Consider the following 15,616-nt stretch of genomic DNA (forward strand, 5'->3'; position numbering starts at 1 on the left):
TTCTATTTGCAAAATGGAGTGCTCGACGTCACTCTCTACCCCGGATATTCCGTGCTCTTGAATTAGAAGCCCCCGGATAAGTGGGGGATGGCTCTTACACGGAAAAACCAGAGATGACGATAGATATTTATCGGACGAGGGGACTCTTGGGAATTCTATCTCAAATCGAGCTCATTTGATGACAAGAGGGCATTCATGGTTACCCTGTCGAAAGATTATACCCTCGACTGTTTAGGCCTACAACCTGTCTCCCACCCTTTCAGTGGCATATTGATAGCAGAGCTAGTATTCCTGCGTGGGGCACCCCTGGTCACTCCAAGTTGCATCTACCCGTTCAGTCAGTTATGTCTGAGCACACGGCGGGAAAACTATTACACGCCGGCGTTATTAGCGAGCCGACCGACTGGGATCTGAAGCAGCAGTGTTAAAGGCTGAAGCAGGTCCACTCCATGCCGAGGAGAACCGACGTGGCTCTACGTCCGGCTTAGGAACTAGATCAGGACTATTCATCGTGCCTGTTTCCCTCCGCTGCCCGCGGACGATTAGGCATCCGTCAAAATGCCTATCACAAGCCTTCCTCCCGAGTTGGTGAGCGCCATTCGTGGCTACCTCGAGGTTTCCGACTGGTGTGCCCTTCGATTAACATGCCGCTTTCTCTTTGTCCATCTACTCGATGACTTTGCAAACCGTCATTTCGACAGAATCTCTGTCCTCATAACCAGCGACGGTCTGCAGTAACTGGAAGAGATTGCCACCCATGATATCTTCCACAATCGCGTCCGGGAGCCATGGGTTGTGCCAGAACTATAAGAAGGCTACTTGCACGTTGAATCTTCGATCTCAAGCAGTATCGGTTTATACGTTCAGCAATCAATCAATGATCAGGACTCAGAGTCCTCTGCTGCTGAGGCTTACTACACGGCCTATCAGGCTGCTATTACAGATCACCATAACTTACTTCATTCCGATGCATCCTGCGACATACTCACAGGCTGCCTGAAACACCTCATAAACCTGGCACCGATAGGGATACGATATCGCCCTACATCGCAGAATGATAGGTTACGTTTCTAGGCTCGCGCATCTTCAGGGATTGGCTTAGATATCACCCAATCTATCCCATGCAACTCCACAACGTCCCTGCAAGGCTCGGTGGTGTCCATACTTCAGCTTTCATGGCCCTTTCAAATGCCTTGATTGCAGCTGGCCGCGCGGTCTGAAAGCTGAGATCCTGTGGCAGTTACTGCTGTGGCCTGGAACTTGCAAGTCTTAGACTCACCCCGGCACAATGGAGGTCCTTGCTTTCCCTGCTAAAGGAATCTGCAGAACTGCATATCTGTTTCAGTATAATGCAGCAATATGTCACTGATACGGAGTCGCTTGACGAATTTCTAACTGCTGTTGCACCCAAACTCGAAGTACTCGTGTGACACCCAGCACATAACGAGTCCTTTCTATATTGCCGGTCCTTCCCACGGTATCTACCTCACGCAGCTGGTGGAGCCTCCTTTGTGAAAGCTTGAAATAACTTATGATATTTTACAAATGTTTCTTCTCACGGCGGCACCTACGCTGAAAGTCCTTACCATGGTGTCAGTAGGCCTGACTAATCTGACTAGGTCGAATTCTTTCTCCATGTCCAAAGCCAGCGATATCTGGCAGAAGGTCTGGGATTTATTCCGTCACCATCTCTCGTTGTGGTTTCTCTTGCTGCGTGTTCTATCTTACACGGGCAAATCGGTGAAAGTAAAAGATGTCCTGCGGGAGCTGAGTGGAAGATTTGATTCGCACGACCATCATGTCACTACTTTTATGTCGATCGGGCTCAAGTTCCTTTTTGTGAACGGGTCAATCAGCTGAGTGTAGAGCCATGGCAAGTTCGATCCCATCTGCAACAAGGGATTACTGGTAAGCATACCGGGTCATTAGCCGAATATTGTGTAAGTCTTATATTGAGACACACTAGCATGGCGCTATAGTCCTCATCCAAGGCCTCTAGAACCGCTGCTACCACCAGGAGGGGAATGCTGTCAGTATCAGTACCCCAGCGCCCTGCGCAGTCGCAGACACAATCAATAAAATGATACTCCCTCTCATCGGCGTGAATGAGTGACTTGAGAACATTGGCCTATCACCAAAGCAGCTATACTTACCTTTCCTTCACACGACAGTTGTCGCCCAGTTATAATAATGATTTCTACATCTAGAGTCGACAATTGGGCGATCTACAAAGGCTCAAATCAATTTCCGTCCCAATTATCTCCGCGATGTAACCGCCCTAACTTATCCAAAAGCTTGTCTGCGAATATAGAAAATAATAGTCAACCCTAATTTCCATGGACCATGGTCTGGAGGTAGCCCGAACCCCGGAACTCGGAACAATAACCAGGATATATTAATTATGCAGAGCCGGATAAATTTGAACCGAAGGAATGACTGCAGCATGCCAGCAAGGTGAATACGATCTGGCATGAGCCTCGAGTGGAGTGGGGCGATCCTGCAGCCCACAGCCGGGTTCAAGTCTCCGCATCCTCTCGTCTGGCCCGTTTTTTCGGCCGTGTCATGATAACGTGTCTCTGATCTGGTTGCTGAGTGGTTGTGGTGATATCGCCGGAATCCGGTCTACCCAGTCACTGGTGCCGTGGTTATCATTGGAGCTGTGATTGGTGCGTCGCTGAGAGTGAATGGCACATGGCTGCCTCGTGGTGATGGGATGGCGGATCCTGCAGTGCTTGATTGGAGATAGGGTTTGCTGAATGCTTTACGCGGGGCTTCTGCTCGTGTGCCCTAGTGAAGAATTGGTCTTTGGGATTCTTCTGTTGAGTTGGCATGAAATCTACTTATATTAGTGGCCTTTCCCTGATGAAGTTTTTGCAGATGCATCATATTACTGCAGCCAAGACATAATATCATGTTCCAAACACTCTTCCGTGAGCTCCGGCTGTGCTATGGCTTTGTACGCCGTGACCTGGGCACTGGTCTCCTCCCAGTCCCAGAATTCACTCTGGCATCTTTACTCTATCGCAAGGCACCCCGAGAGGAGATGATCCCAGCCATAGCTAGTAAGCTTCCTTCTTATCTCACTGCTACATTCCTAACACCAGACCCATGCAGTGGCATTTCTCTACGGCTTCCTATACCTCTATACCTTCGTGGTCTCCAACCAGATCACCGGCGTGAGCGAGGACAAGATCAACAAGCCCGATCGACCTATTGCCTCCGGGGCAGAGTCATTAAAGGCAGCCAAGATCCGCTACTGGGTTCTCACAGCGCTGTATCTCGGTTTTGGCCATGTCTTGGGTGTATCTGAATGGGCACTGTTGTGGATCCTGACTACCATTGCCCATAATCCGTTGGGATTCTCCAACTTTGGCCCTACCAAGGACCTTTGCATGGGACTTGGATGCATTGCGCAGCTGAAGGCCGCATGGGCTATTGGAGGGTCCCCTCCTGATATGGGCTGGGAGTGGATCAAGGTGATCACTTTGTATATGTTGTGGCCGATTCCTCTTCAAGATCTGCGTGATGTGCCGGGAGATTTGGCTGCGGGAAGACGCACGACTCCTATCCTTTTGGGAGATTTTCCTGGTGGGTTATCCTCTGAAGCTGTCTATAAGTGATGGTACTGATAGGTTCATAGCACGTCTTTATATCTCGGCTGGCATCGTTGTATCACAGGTAGGGCAATGCAAGACATCCTTGGTGGAGAGGTATTAACGTGGCGTTGTAGTTCCTGTTGATCAAATATCGCATCCTGGAGTATCGTTATGACACATCAACCATCGTTCTGTCAGCTGCTTTGGTCTTGATGACCATCGGATGCATCTTCCGTTTATTTGCTTTCCGGTCTCTGACCAGTGACCGGTTCTCATACTGGCTGTACACGGTGATTTATGTCTTCCAGCCATTGTCTGCATGCATTGCCTTGCGGTAGGTGGTGATGATGCGGAGGTTAAATTTCGTGGGCAAGGGCAATGGATGTGGATGCAATTGATAGATAGGGGATTCAGATAAAATGCCAAATGCGATAGAATCATAGCTTCTCACCATCAACTGCCCAATCTGAGTAATTTTCACAATCATCATGCTGCTTGCTTTTAGACTGTGATGATCTCATGACCTCTACTACTCCAGCATGCAGAACACCCTCACTCTCTAACTTCAACACCAAAGGAACCATTTCCCTTGTTTGATTATAATGCACACTGGCGGACCGGATATATTCTGCAAACGTCCCCTGCTGAATATCACGATCCTCATACCGAGGCTGATCCCACAGATCCGCCAAAGTATCCAATTCCCCCGGAGGCCCATGGGACAACTTCATCAAAGCCGAATTAGCCAACATATCATCCACAAAGTCCTCCGCGCGGAGGTATAGCTCATCCCGAATCACCCCATCCCCATCTCGCCGAAGACTCAAGAGTCGGAACTGCTCGCTTCCATTCCACCCGGTGCGCATTTGGAGATGGTACATTTCCTGCAACGCTGGGAAGAGATACATCTTCTCATGATAGTATCTAGGACCATTGAACGCGTCAGACGGATCGACTAGTTTCCGTAACCGCTCGAAGCACTGGATCTGGGCGATATAGTCCGTCACTCGTCCCATCGCGCCCTGGCGGTCTGGATCACGGATTTTGTCAACGGGTGGGTGTAGAAGGGGGAGATGGGCTAGTAGGGGATGTTTGTGGAAGCCATTGCAGGTGACCACGCCCTTCCAAAGCGCTAGGTAGATGGCGTGCCATCGGCGGATGAATCCGTTTCGTCGTCTGGATGCGATGAACGAGTTCATCATCACCGTGATGCCTGGACGGACGTCTAAATTGAAGCCGCAGATCTCGTAAGGAGTGGCTGGGTCTGCAAGGACGTTCCAGCAGATGGTGTCCAGGTGGCGTAGGAGGGTGGTGCCCACGTCCATCCAGACGCCGCCGTAGCGATAGAGAAGGGGGAGACGGATGAGATCGGCTGTATGAGGCCCGACACTGTGGCCCGTCATGGTGCCCTCGTTGACGGCATTGGGGAGGTCGGAGGCTTCGAGGAACTGGTACACATTCGCGGAAGAGCCGGGGATCTGGTCCAGCACTCGGACAGTCCATTCGGGGCCCAGTCGACGAACCCAACCGATGACGTTTCGCTGCGTCCACGGTCGCATGCTGCTGAAGCCGGCATGCCAGAATGCCCACACATTTTTATCCGAGGCTGATACGGGTGGCGGCGAGGTCAATTGGGCGATGATATCGGCATCAGTCTGGATGGCTTTGTGACCGTCCGGGAGGGCCACCAGGCTTGGGGTTTCTGTCATTGTTGCTGGGCGGGATTGTACAGGTGCCGCCGCATTGAAAATCTATTATCTCAACGATTCCCAGGAGGAAAACATCATGGTAACCGGCGGGTCTGGTGTGGAGTGTCGGAGATACGTCGGGGCTCCGAGGTGGATCAGGGCCGCTTCCTGTGGGATCGCGTGGGAATCCTGCTCGTATTCACTTATCTAGCTGGCTGGCTGGCATCAGCTTGCCCACGTGTCACGCTAAGAATCCGAGTCACTGGCTCGCTGCCATGCAGGGCACATGCAGGACGATTCACTGCCGGCATCCGGACAGCGAGGCCATAGATCATTGACCCCCGAGCATGGTACGCAGTCTCATCAATGACAGCTTTGAGCATCCTCGCCAGTGGCCATGCTGTCTGATATCCTTGATTTGGCTCCAGGAGCTGGTTATCATCTTCTGTCTATTGCTGCTACCCTGCTTGTCATCTCAATCGCGACCGTGGTGATCTATCGTCTATATTTTAGCCCTCTGGCAAACATCCCGGGGCCCAAGATAGCCGGTACGTCATTAGCCTGGGAATTTCCATCGATGTAACTAAGAGAGAAGGTAACCTCAGCGGCTACATCACTGTTCCATTTCTATCACGACGTGATTCGCGATGGCCAATACATCTGGGTGGTGCGACAGATGCACGAGAAATACGGTACATCCCAATGTTCCATCTAGTAGGCTCCAAAGCCCTGGCCAGTTCTAATCAAATGAATGAATAGGCCCTGTGGTTCGCATCCGTCCCGATGCCATCCATGTCAATGACCCTCATGCCATTGATGCCGTCTTTGGGACGGTAGGGTCGCGTCGCAACAAGGCCAAGGGGACGTTGAACGGCTACATGGCTTATGGGTCCGTGCTAGGGACCGAAGGACATGATCTTCATCGTCGACGACGAGCAGCTCTCAGTCCCTTCTTCAGTAAGCAGTCCGTGCGAAAGCTCGAAGGTGCTTTGCTGGAGATCATGGCCAAGGTTTCCCGGCGACTCCATGAACGGGCCGAACAAGGGGGGGTAGTCAATATGAACGTCCTGTATGCATCCATGACCAGCGATATCGTCACTGGGTACGCCCTGGGCGAAAGCTGGGGTTATCTGGATATGTCCGACTTGAATGAGCGAGCCTACCGGGTCATCTCGGCCAGTTGCAGCACCTTCCACTTGAACACCTTCTTCCCGGTCCTGGGGGTGATTGTGCGGCGATTTCCACGCAGTGTCATCATGCGTCTGATTGACATTAGCTTCTTTGAGAAGATGGTCGCGAATGTGTCCCAGCGTCTGGAGACGATTCGACGCTCCATTGTGGAACAGGGATCGGGATCTGCTGCGGATGTCTCCGACAACATCTTCTACAAAATGATCACCTCTGATCAGCTTCCGGTAGCGGAGAAGGCGACGAGGCGGTTGATTGATGAAGCACGGATTGTTATTGCTGCTGGGACAGATACCACCGCGCAAGCCCTCAGGGGAATTACATATGAGCTTCTTGCCAACCCGGCAGTTCTGGCCAAGCTGAAGAAGGAACTCGAGGATGCTATTCCAACATCCGATGAGAAGCTTCCACGTGTAGCGGACCTGGAGGAACTGCCGTATCTTGTAAGTTGCATACCCGAGTCATCAACATGCACGTACTGACGGACAATGCAGTCTGCAGTCATCGAAGAGGGCCTTCGTCTGTATGCGGGTTTCTCTTATCGGCAGGAACGCGTGTCCCCGGATGAGGATACAGTTATTCATACCACCCTGGATGGAAAGCCTGTATCCTATATTATCCCTGCTGGCGTATGTGGACATTGAATTGCGAACTCTATTGCAACGACTCTGACTGATGAACTCTAGATCTCCATGTCGATGACCGCCCCCCTTCTGCATCGACACGAAGCTCTCTACGGCCCCAACCCTAATGTCTTCGATCCAGAGCGGTACTTGAACAACAAGCAGCTGAGTAAATACCTGATCACCTTTTCCCGTGGACCCAGACAGTGTGTCGGAGTATGCAATCTACCCCCTTTCATCTTAGACGCAGCTGATCCCATTAGATCAATCTCGCCTATGCCGAGATGTACCTTGCCTTGTGGACAATCTTCCGTCAATTCGACGTGTATGATGGGATAGGAATTCAGAACGTCCCGACAATGGAACTCTACGAGACCAGTCGGGACGACGTGGCCATGGTGCGAGACCGGGTTGCTCCATTTGTCAAGACGGGGAGTTTGGGCGTGAGAGCCAGACTGAGGCTTCCTGGTCATGAGTAGATTCCCGGGAGAATGTAATTTCCTAGATGTATCATGCGGTTGCATTATCCCTCGGGTGTCTTGTTCTTATTCCTGATGGATGGCAGGCAGTGCAGAGTAAGTATTGGAATAATATCTGTAGAAACAAGTCGGATCAAAACAGGACAGAATCAAATCAACTGCAGCAAATAAAATAAACTGGTATAGAGAAGAGTATAAACCAAGGTAGAGGGGAAAACCAGAGACAAATTTTATATGGTCCACCCTGAGAGGCTAGGCAAGAAGCACGAGAAAACTTCTATTCACCATCCCCCTCCTCACGATATCCTCAACTTAGGATCAACAAATAGAGGTAATCAAATAACCCCAGCAGTAGTATCGCGAAATCGCCAAAGAACAGGGTCTTGTAGCAGTCTACCCATAACATCCGCATCCAAACACACCATCACATCCACCCCATACCTCATCCAATGCGTCATTTTCTTGACAGGCATCCTAGGAGATCCCTCCATAACAAGAACCATCCCATCTAACTGAGGCATCACCCCCTTGACATATCGCGGACGACCCATTCCAAAATCAACCTCATACAATCGAGTCCCCACCCACGAGGTCACCATCAGATGCCTCCGGCCCATGAAACCCGGCCAGTATCGGTGGGGACACTCCTCGTGTATCTTATCGTGTAGGTAGGTTGCAATGCGAGTTGGGGTGAATTGGGATACTGTGGCTCGGATGTGGCTGGCGAGGGTGGATAGGTTTGTCTCCGGTGAGCATACTGTTCCGGTGGAGGAGGGAATGGCGGCTGATATGGTTGGAGAACCGAGGAAGGAGGGGGAAAGTGGCGGAGTAAGGCGTTTGCGAAGGCCTAGGGCGTAGGTGAGGTAGATGATGTCTTCTGGGTCTTCCTCTGATGGGTCCTGGATGGGAAAGGAGGGACGGCGGGCCCGAGTTACGCATGACCAGAGATGGGCGAGGAGTGTATCATGATGGGTTAGTTCTTCGGTGTCAACTTCGGCCCAGAGATTCTGTAGCTCGTGGGAGGTGAAATGGAGGACAGTTTGGGTTACTGGCGCGGTAGGGTCCCATTGATGCCAAGGGATGGGCTCGCCCGGTGGGTCGAGGGGCAGCGAGCCGAACTCGGGGGGTGGTTGGGTCCATCGGCCGCGCAGCGGACATCCTTCGGAAGAGATCCAGGGGTCATAGCGGTGGATGGGCAGGGTGGTGGTGGTGGTATTATCAGTCGGGATCCTGGTGGCGTGTCGGTCGAGTTGCTGCGGGTCGAAGGTTGGTTGGGGAGGTTCATTCTGGGGAGGGTTTAGGGTTGCTGCCCAGTGCAGCGCGAAGCCGGCCAGACAGTGGGCATCTGCCAGGGGATGAGCGATCCGGAGGGCCACTGCCAGGCCACCGTCAGAGAATGTGGTGATCTGGATGGCCAGATTGGGGAGGCTGGCGTCGGACAGATCGGTCAGAGAGAGCGGAGTATCCGGTAATAGCTTGGCCTCTGGAAAGTCCGACACGTCCCAGACCGATTCTCGGTTCGTAGGAAGGTGTTGGGTCAGAGGACAATCCGCGTGAGCCACGATGAAGGCGACTCCTGGGGCAGCAGGGCCGCCAAAGGTCAGCATGAGTCGTCCTGGGCGTCCGGGTTGTCGATGCAGGGAACCGCACCACTGCGGGTAGGCGTCGAGTGCCCGCGCCAGGGATGTCTGCAGTGCTGCAGGGGTTGGGGGATGGGCGATGTCTCGCTCGACGGCATCGTAGAAGAGTATGGTTGCTGCAGTCCCCGTGGTGAGATGGGTGGCGTCCAGTATAGAAAGAAGAACGGACTGCGAGAGATCAGGAGGACAGGTTGGCTGGACGCGTGTCCGCGACTGGATCTGGATTGTGATGGTCATGGCTACAATTAGGGATTGGAGGGTTTCGAAACCGGACAATGACTGCTTTATAAGCTTGGCTAGGGCAGTGAAGGAGCTAGGCCTGTTCTCATCCTTCAGCCGGCCCGGAGTGGGCCAAGAGACCATCCTCCGATGTCTGGCTTGGTCGCATTGGGCAGCTTGTGAATTATATGGATTGATTATTGTGGGTGGTAGATATTAAATACAGAATTAGGCTACACAGTGGCATCACTCGTTGAATCTCGCATCCCAGCCTTACCGGGCTTCTTGCGTCTCGGGGGCTGCAATCCCCATGGTCGAGGTATCATAGCCCTGGGATTCGAGATAGTCGCGGAAACGGGCATCCTCGTGGGTGATGGTGTCCTATCGCACGGTTAGCTATCGATCTCGCTGGAACAATCCCAGTTGAAGAACACGTACCTGGTTAATCTTGGGCAGGCCAAAGTATGCCAGGAAGGCGCTAAAGATGCACAGCGAACTGGAGACGTAGAACGGGTACTGGCCCTGGTGAGCGACGTTGCTGCCGGCATCATCGACGATGACGGGGAAGACGTAGGTGCCCACAAAGGCGCCAATCTTGCCCATGGCCGCCGCCGTGCCATAGTACTGGCCACGAATGGGTGTGGCGCACGTCTTGGCCGCACACAGACCGATGTTGTCGCCGGGACCGACTTCGCCCATGGCCAGGAAGATGCCGTACACCACCACAAACGCAGCGACATAGTGGGAGGTATCCAGGTAGGGGTAGCACCCGGTCATGATGAACCCAATCGCGCCCTGCACGAAGACTCCAAACGCCAGGGTGTTGCGGGGCCCGTACCAGTCACTCATGAAGGCGCCCAGGAAGGAGCCGGGCACATAGAAGACGTTGATCAGGGTGTTCCAGCCCAGCGTCTTCCACAGAGGCGCATTGTCGCCAATGATCACACTCAGCCACGCCGAGGAGTAAATGCTGAAGGAATAGGTCGAGAAGTCGTAGATGAACCAGATCAGAGCGACCACACACTAGAGCACAGGTTAGCCAGTTCCCAACCGTTGTCGTCGTCTCTTGATCCAGACGGGCTTACCCAACGCTGCCAGTAGAACCTAATTGCGACCAGTTAGAACCCCATTCCGCTTGAAATCAGAGGGCCACACTTACTTAATAATCAGCCAGGCGGGAAACTTGTGCATCTTTTCGCGCGAGTATTCGGCAGGCTCCTTGAGCTTCATTCGCAGATAGATCAGACTGAGCGGTGGAATGACACCCAGCCCGAGGCAGATGCGCCACGCGGCACGGAGATGGTTCTCACCACAGGCCAGGACGACAATCATGGGCACGAGCGACGAGGCGACCGAGGCCAGATCCAATTGGAAGTTGGTGAACAGGATGAACCAGCGGTGGCGGGTGCCTTCTTCCAACTCTCCACTGCTCTCCGCCGCGGCCACCGAGCCCGCCGGGTATTCTCCTCCCACGCCCAACCCCAGGAAGAAGCGGTATGCGGTAAGGGCCGTGAACATGCCAGTCAAGCTGCCGCCGGCTCCGTAGGCCCCGGCACAGAGGGCGCCGAAGACGAAGAGGATGACGGTGGAGACCATGAGGGTGTTGGCGCGCGACCAGTGGTCGGAGAGGTAGCCAAAAAACAGCATTCCGACGACGGTACCGGCAAAGGCGATGGAGGAGACATTCTGACTGTAGGTGGAACCCTTGTAGACATCGGGATACAGCTTGCCGAGGATTGTGTTGACGGTACCGATGACCTGGAGAGGGCCGACGAAGACAGGTTAGTGAATGTGAGTGAGGGTGAATGAAGGCATCGTACGTATTGCAGGTACCCATCGGACCAGAGACCGGCACCACACGCAAAGGTGGGCCAACTGCGCTCCCACCAGGTTTTTTCGGGCAGGGCCAGAGGATCCTCATCGATCTGAGAATCTCCATGAGGGGCGACCACCAGTTCGGATTTTTTCTCGTCTCGAGGATCCATGGTGGGGGGTGAGACGAGGTGCGATGAAGAGGAAGAGGAAGAGGAAGAGGAAGAGGAAGAGGAAGAGGAAGAGGGGGGAGGAAGAAGAAGAAGAAGCTGTGAAGTAAGGAGGGGGGGGGGATCAGCTGCAGTGCCAGGAAGGGGATGCAGGATTGAGGCAGGAGAGAAGTGATATTTTGAGAGGAACAGAAGCCTTTATAAGATTGCCAAAGAAAAAAAATCAAAAATCAAAAATAAGAGGGCACGGTGAGAGCAGGATGATAGCTGGAACAGTTAAGGTTTGGTGTCAAGTACTAGGTACCTGTGCCAGACATGTGAAAGCGGGCGGACAGCCAGGTATCTGCTACCTGAGTGGTGCATCCTTCTGACGCCTCTTGGAAAATGCCCTAACTGCCTACTGCCTGGAGATAGTCGATAGACGATAGATCCCTCCAGAGTCAAGTGGCCCGGTCTCTCCGGGCCACACAATCAAGCTCAGCGGGGCTTGTGCGCCCCTCCATGGCTCCAGCCCAAATCCACCGGCTCGCCGCGTGCCGCACACGTGCCCAGCCTACTGGGTGTCACCGGTCGGCCCTGATGGCCATGACACCATCCGGAGTACAATCCCGACCAGGGGCCTCACCATCCAAGAAACAATCCTAGGGGGAGCAGATTGAAGGGCAGAAGAGAGTCTTCCGATGGCCAGGAAGAGCGTGGCAATTCGTGCAATTATCATCGGCGTATCTACGATATCTTCAGCGTATCTGGCTGCAGCGCCTCAGCAACCCCGTGCCGGTTCTCTGATAACCTCCCTGGCCGTGATTCGTGAGGGGCCATTTGGGGTCCACTGTTCAATCTCGGGCTATATCAGCGCGTCTTAAAGCCTCGCTCGGAGGCACGTGTGCCACCCCCCGACTCGGTCGCTTCTAATCAAGGCGAGGCCTGTGCCCACGTGCCTCCATTCTTTGTTGTGCTGCATCCTGCACCCGCGCAGAGATTTTTCCTGCACCCCATGGCCACTTTTACGCATCATGCAATGGTCTTTTCATTGCCCAGTGGAGACCGATCCAGCTTCATTCCAATTGATTCGTACCAAGACCACCGTTCGAGCTCCCGACCGTAGGGCCGGGGATGCCGTCTCCACCAGAAGTCTCTGGCCAGATCCGCCTGCATAAGGCTGGCGTCACACGCCAGGCACGTGCTCGAGGATTGCCCTTTCATAAATTCCCCGACGAAGCGCTGGTCAGTCTTTTCCCCAATTCCCACATCATAGTTTGTAACAATTCGATGCTTCTGCCCCACGACCGGATTACCCACGTGGCCTACTGTGGCGTGTACCCTATACAGTATGTAGGAAGCTACAATGGTCTTGCAGTGGTGATCCTTGTAGAAAATGCTACCCAAACATGTGGTTGGAATGTGTTTGAATCGAGGAATCAAATATTATTTACAGTGTACTCTTCACTCCATCCTGCATTCGTCCACGTACTAACACGCACAGAGAAGGCCGGTCATCCCACCATCAAATTGAACATCCCCGTGCCTTCCTTGACTTCAAAGTCCCACTCCACCCCCTCGTATTCCTTCCGGGGAATTACCCGCACGTCGAAGCCATGCTTGGGAGGCCGCATACTCGACGCAATCGCCTGGGAGTTGATTGGGGGCTCCTGCCAGCTTCCATCCACCGGCACCATATCAAAGCGGAGGGCCAGCATGGCCACCAGGGCCAGGATCTCCGCACTGGCAAAGTGCCGCCCCGGGCAGATCACCGGCGACACCCCGAACGGCATGAACCCTCCAGTCCGCCGCGGGTTCTTCTCCGTCTTGATATAGCGCCGCGCATCGAACTCGTGGGCGCTCGACCCCCACGCCTCGTCGGACTGCCCGATGACCTCGCCAGGCATGTTGACCACGCTGCCGGCCTTGAGCAGGTACTGATCCGCCACCACGGTATCCTGCAAGACAAAGCGCGTGGGGGCGCCAGCGGATCGGACGCGCAGGATCTCCTGGAACGTCGACAGCAGAAGGGGGCACTGATCCCGCAGAGCCGAGATGTCGATGATGTGCCGGTGATCCGCCTCGACGCGCAGTACATGCGCCCGCATCTCCTGCCGGATCTCCGCCAGCAGGTCAGGTCGGGAGTAGAGATCGAACATGGCCCAGAACGTGGCCGGCACGCTATTCGAGAGGAGGCCGAGGCCCATGGCGGTCTCTTGTCGCGCAATATGCTCCAGGGGGACCCCTCCGTCGTGCATCGTTTTCCACCGGATATATGTCAGCTCGGATCCCTCCTTGTGCCCTCCGAGCTCGTAGTATTTCACAAAGGCCGCCACCACCGTCTCGCGCCCTTTCCACGAGGTGCGCGCCGTGAGCCAGGGGAGGAAGTTGGCCAGCAGGAGGCTGAGGTGTGATTCAAAGTCCCTACCCACTTAGTATCGCGGTTCGCATTGACTCGGGGGGGAGAGAAGACCGATCACCTACCAGAGGGCTTTCTCAATGCGTGGATCCTGGTACGGATTCAAGGGTCCATACGAGGCCGCCGTGCTGGCCGCCGTGATGACCCGACTGCACCAGGCGTGCAGATCGATTGTGGGGAGGCCAGCCAGCTCGTCCAGCCAGGGACGCAGATTCCGCGCCATGCACTCATTCATTCGATCCAATGGCCGGCCGGTGAGCGTCGGCTGCATGGCCACGATCACGTCATGACTCAGGCCCTGACCCCCCGACTCCTTCTCGCGAAAGAGCTCCAGCGTGGGACCGTGGATGCCGGCCATGCGCTCGAGCGTCATGGACACAAAGGGGTCGAAGGACAGGGTCTTTCGGTTCCGTTGGATGGAGTGCAGGACGGTGGGCGATTGGACGATGTAGGTCTTGTTGAAGACCATGTCCAGGGTGCAGATCGGATGCGAGTGTTTCTTGCTGTCCCCATCATCAGGGATCAGTCGGTCGGGATGCCTTGGGGCCAGGAAACTCACGTGGCGAGGGTGAAGTATGGCAAGCCGTACCACAACATGCCCAGAAGATGGCCGATGATGGGGATGCGGCTGTTGACCACCGGTGGTTCCCGCGGGTCGGGCTTTCGTCGGTGCCACACGTACACCAGCCCGGCCACGAGGCCGAGCAGCACCAGTCGGGTGTCGAACATGATCACGATCTGATCAGGTGGGTGAGACGAGGGAAGGGGAGGGAAGGGGAGATGCGGCAGGATATTTATATCTGGGGGGATTGAACCCCCGGAATCTGACTGGACTCCTGAGTGGGTTTGACATTTGGATTGGCAGTGGTGTGGTTGGTCCGACCGGCTAAAAGATGACGATGATTCCAGAGGATCCGCCCGGTGGAGCTCTCGGATACGACCGAAATACGGCGACACATCACCCGGCCTCGTATACGCGCGTATCGCTTTAGTTCCTACAACAACAAACTTTTTAAGGCGGTTGCAATACTACTCTTACATTTACCGTTGGTCTGCACCAAGACGGTACCCTTCATTATATGCCACCTCAGGCAAGGAAAACCCCCCAGTCCGGCGGCCATGGCCCCGAACTCCACCACCCAGTCATTTCCCCCTGATTATCAACTCTTATGATTCCTATCCTCCTCTTTCCCATCATCATCATCATCATCATCCTCCTCCTCCTCCTCCTCCCCCTCCGACTCATTGTCACTGGGGTCCGAACCCCACGGGCAATCCGGGACCATGTCCGGCCAAAGTTGGGCGTAGAATTGGCGAACGTGCCGCCAATCCTCCCAATAACCATCGGAGCTTGACAGCAGCATTAGCAATCAATCCATGTCCACAGGGAAGAAAAGGGTCAGATACATCAAATCAAATTGCCCGGGGGCCAAGGCATACGCCCGGAGCAGGATGCACCCCACGACCAGATCATACGGCCGCTCAAGGGTCATACACGAAGTGACCGTGGTCTCTTCTTTGCGAAGCACCAAACACTCACATCCGTCCTCGCCCACTCCGTTGATCATTATCCCGTTCTGCTCACACACCAGAGGAGTGGTCTCGTGGCCGTAGAGTGGGGGACCGGTGAGGGCGATGCCGGCGCGTTCGATAATGGTCCAGGTATCCTGCACCAGCTGCGGCCATGCTTGGTGCCATTCACGGCTTTCGGTGTCGATGACACTCCAGTAGTGAGTGTAGGTAGGGTACGACATGGTTCGATAGGTGAGGATAAATGTTCCGGTTGATCGACGAAACACGCAG

General features: G+C 54.3%; 8 protein-coding genes across 8 annotated transcripts; 3 read left to right on the plus strand and 5 right to left on the minus strand.

Annotated features, from left to right (window-relative positions):
- Nucleotides 1–456: 456 nt before the first annotated feature.
- On the plus strand, nucleotides 457–846 carry BO94DRAFT_540426 (uncharacterized protein). Its single transcript, XM_025612912.1, has one exon. It carries the CDS (start codon nucleotides 559–561, stop codon nucleotides 736–738), a length of 180 nt encoding a protein of 59 aa, XP_025461983.1. The 5' UTR covers nucleotides 457–558; the 3' UTR covers nucleotides 739–846.
- A 2,065-nt stretch (nucleotides 847–2,911) lies between these two features.
- BO94DRAFT_478734 (UbiA family prenyltransferase) lies at nucleotides 2,912–3,934 on the plus strand (the record flags this gene model as incomplete). Its single annotated transcript, XM_025608707.1, has 4 exons — nucleotides 2,912–3,062; nucleotides 3,115–3,588; nucleotides 3,641–3,678; nucleotides 3,731–3,934. 4 exons carry the CDS (start codon nucleotides 2,912–2,914, stop codon nucleotides 3,932–3,934), a joined length of 867 nt encoding a protein of 288 aa, XP_025461984.1.
- Nucleotides 3,935–4,033: 99 nt separating this feature from the next.
- Nucleotides 4,034–5,305, minus strand: BO94DRAFT_551257 (glycosyltransferase; the record flags this gene model as incomplete). The annotated part of the gene is made up of 1 exon (XM_025613537.1): nucleotides 4,034–5,305. One exon carries the CDS (start codon nucleotides 5,303–5,305, stop codon nucleotides 4,034–4,036), a length of 1,272 nt encoding a protein of 423 aa, XP_025461985.1.
- A 376-nt stretch (nucleotides 5,306–5,681) lies between these two features.
- BO94DRAFT_612082 (cytochrome P450) lies at nucleotides 5,682–7,574 on the plus strand (the record flags this gene model as incomplete). The annotated part of the gene is made up of 6 exons (XM_025616656.1): nucleotides 5,682–5,832; nucleotides 5,890–5,976; nucleotides 6,044–6,915; nucleotides 6,967–7,101; nucleotides 7,159–7,311; nucleotides 7,359–7,574. 6 exons carry the CDS (start codon nucleotides 5,682–5,684, stop codon nucleotides 7,572–7,574), a joined length of 1,614 nt encoding a protein of 537 aa, XP_025461986.1.
- A 119-nt stretch (nucleotides 7,575–7,693) lies between these two features.
- On the minus strand, nucleotides 7,694–9,577 carry BO94DRAFT_612083 (uncharacterized protein; the record flags this gene model as incomplete). The annotated part of the gene is made up of 1 exon (XM_025616657.1): nucleotides 7,694–9,577. The coding sequence occupies one exon, from the start codon at nucleotides 9,575–9,577 to the stop codon at nucleotides 7,910–7,912; it is 1,668 nt and encodes a 555-aa protein (XP_025461987.1). The 3' UTR covers nucleotides 7,694–7,909.
- On the minus strand, nucleotides 9,534–11,755 carry BO94DRAFT_579501 (MFS general substrate transporter). The gene is made up of 5 exons (XM_025615272.1): nucleotides 11,254–11,755; nucleotides 10,593–11,191; nucleotides 10,519–10,537; nucleotides 9,872–10,456; nucleotides 9,534–9,814 (listed from the first exon to the last, which is right to left on the minus strand). Exons 1-5 carry the CDS (start codon nucleotides 11,416–11,418, stop codon nucleotides 9,707–9,709), a joined length of 1,476 nt encoding a protein of 491 aa, XP_025461988.1. The 5' UTR covers nucleotides 11,419–11,755; the 3' UTR covers nucleotides 9,534–9,706.
- Nucleotides 11,756–12,763: 1,008 nt separating this feature from the next.
- On the minus strand, nucleotides 12,764–14,762 carry BO94DRAFT_307415 (cytochrome P450). Its single transcript, XM_025606802.1, has 3 exons — nucleotides 14,373–14,762; nucleotides 13,879–14,316; nucleotides 12,764–13,818 (listed from the first exon to the last, which is right to left on the minus strand). The coding sequence occupies exons 1-3, from the start codon at nucleotides 14,540–14,542 to the stop codon at nucleotides 12,909–12,911; spliced, it is 1,518 nt and encodes a 505-aa protein (XP_025461989.1). The 5' UTR covers nucleotides 14,543–14,762; the 3' UTR covers nucleotides 12,764–12,908.
- Nucleotides 14,763–15,099: 337 nt separating this feature from the next.
- BO94DRAFT_421818 (uncharacterized protein) lies at nucleotides 15,100–15,552 on the minus strand (the record flags this gene model as incomplete). The annotated part of the gene is made up of 2 exons (XM_025607407.1): nucleotides 15,100–15,163; nucleotides 15,221–15,552. Coding segments are annotated over 2 exons (396 nt in total), but the record flags the coding sequence as incomplete, so codon positions are not given.
- Between the last annotated feature and the right edge of the window lie 64 nt (nucleotides 15,553–15,616).

The sequence above is a fragment of the Aspergillus sclerotioniger genome, assembly GCF_003184525.1.
Source record: "Aspergillus sclerotioniger CBS 115572 chromosome Unknown BO94scaffold_47, whole genome shotgun sequence".
Taxonomy (NCBI): Eukaryota; Fungi; Ascomycota; class Eurotiomycetes; order Eurotiales; family Aspergillaceae; genus Aspergillus; species Aspergillus sclerotioniger.

Coding starts and splice junctions, on each gene's coding strand:
- BO94DRAFT_307415 (XM_025606802.1), bottom strand. CDS start 14,542: ATGTTCGACACCCGACTGGTGCTGCTCGGCCTCGTGGCCGGGCTGGTG. Junction 14,317..14,372: donor CCATACTTCACCCTCGCCAC/GTGAGTTTCCTG, acceptor TGATGGGGACAG/CAAGAAACACTCGCATCCGA. Junction 13,819..13,878: donor CGCATTGAGAAAGCCCTCTG/GTAGGTGATCGG, acceptor CTAAGTGGGTAG/GGACTTTGAATCACACCTCA.
- BO94DRAFT_579501 (XM_025615272.1), bottom strand. CDS start 11,418: ATGGATCCTCGAGACGAGAAAAAATCCGAACTGGTGGTCGCCCCTCAT. Junction 11,192..11,253: donor CCGATGGGTACCTGCAATAC/GTACGATGCCTT, acceptor GGCCCTCTCCAG/GTCATCGGTACCGTCAACAC. Junction 9,815..9,871: donor GCCTGCCCAAGATTAACCAG/GTACGTGTTCTT, acceptor ACCGTGCGATAG/GACACCATCACCCACGAGGA.
- BO94DRAFT_540426 (XM_025612912.1), top strand. CDS start 559: ATGCCTATCACAAGCCTTCCTCCCGAGTTGGTGAGCGCCATTCGTGGC.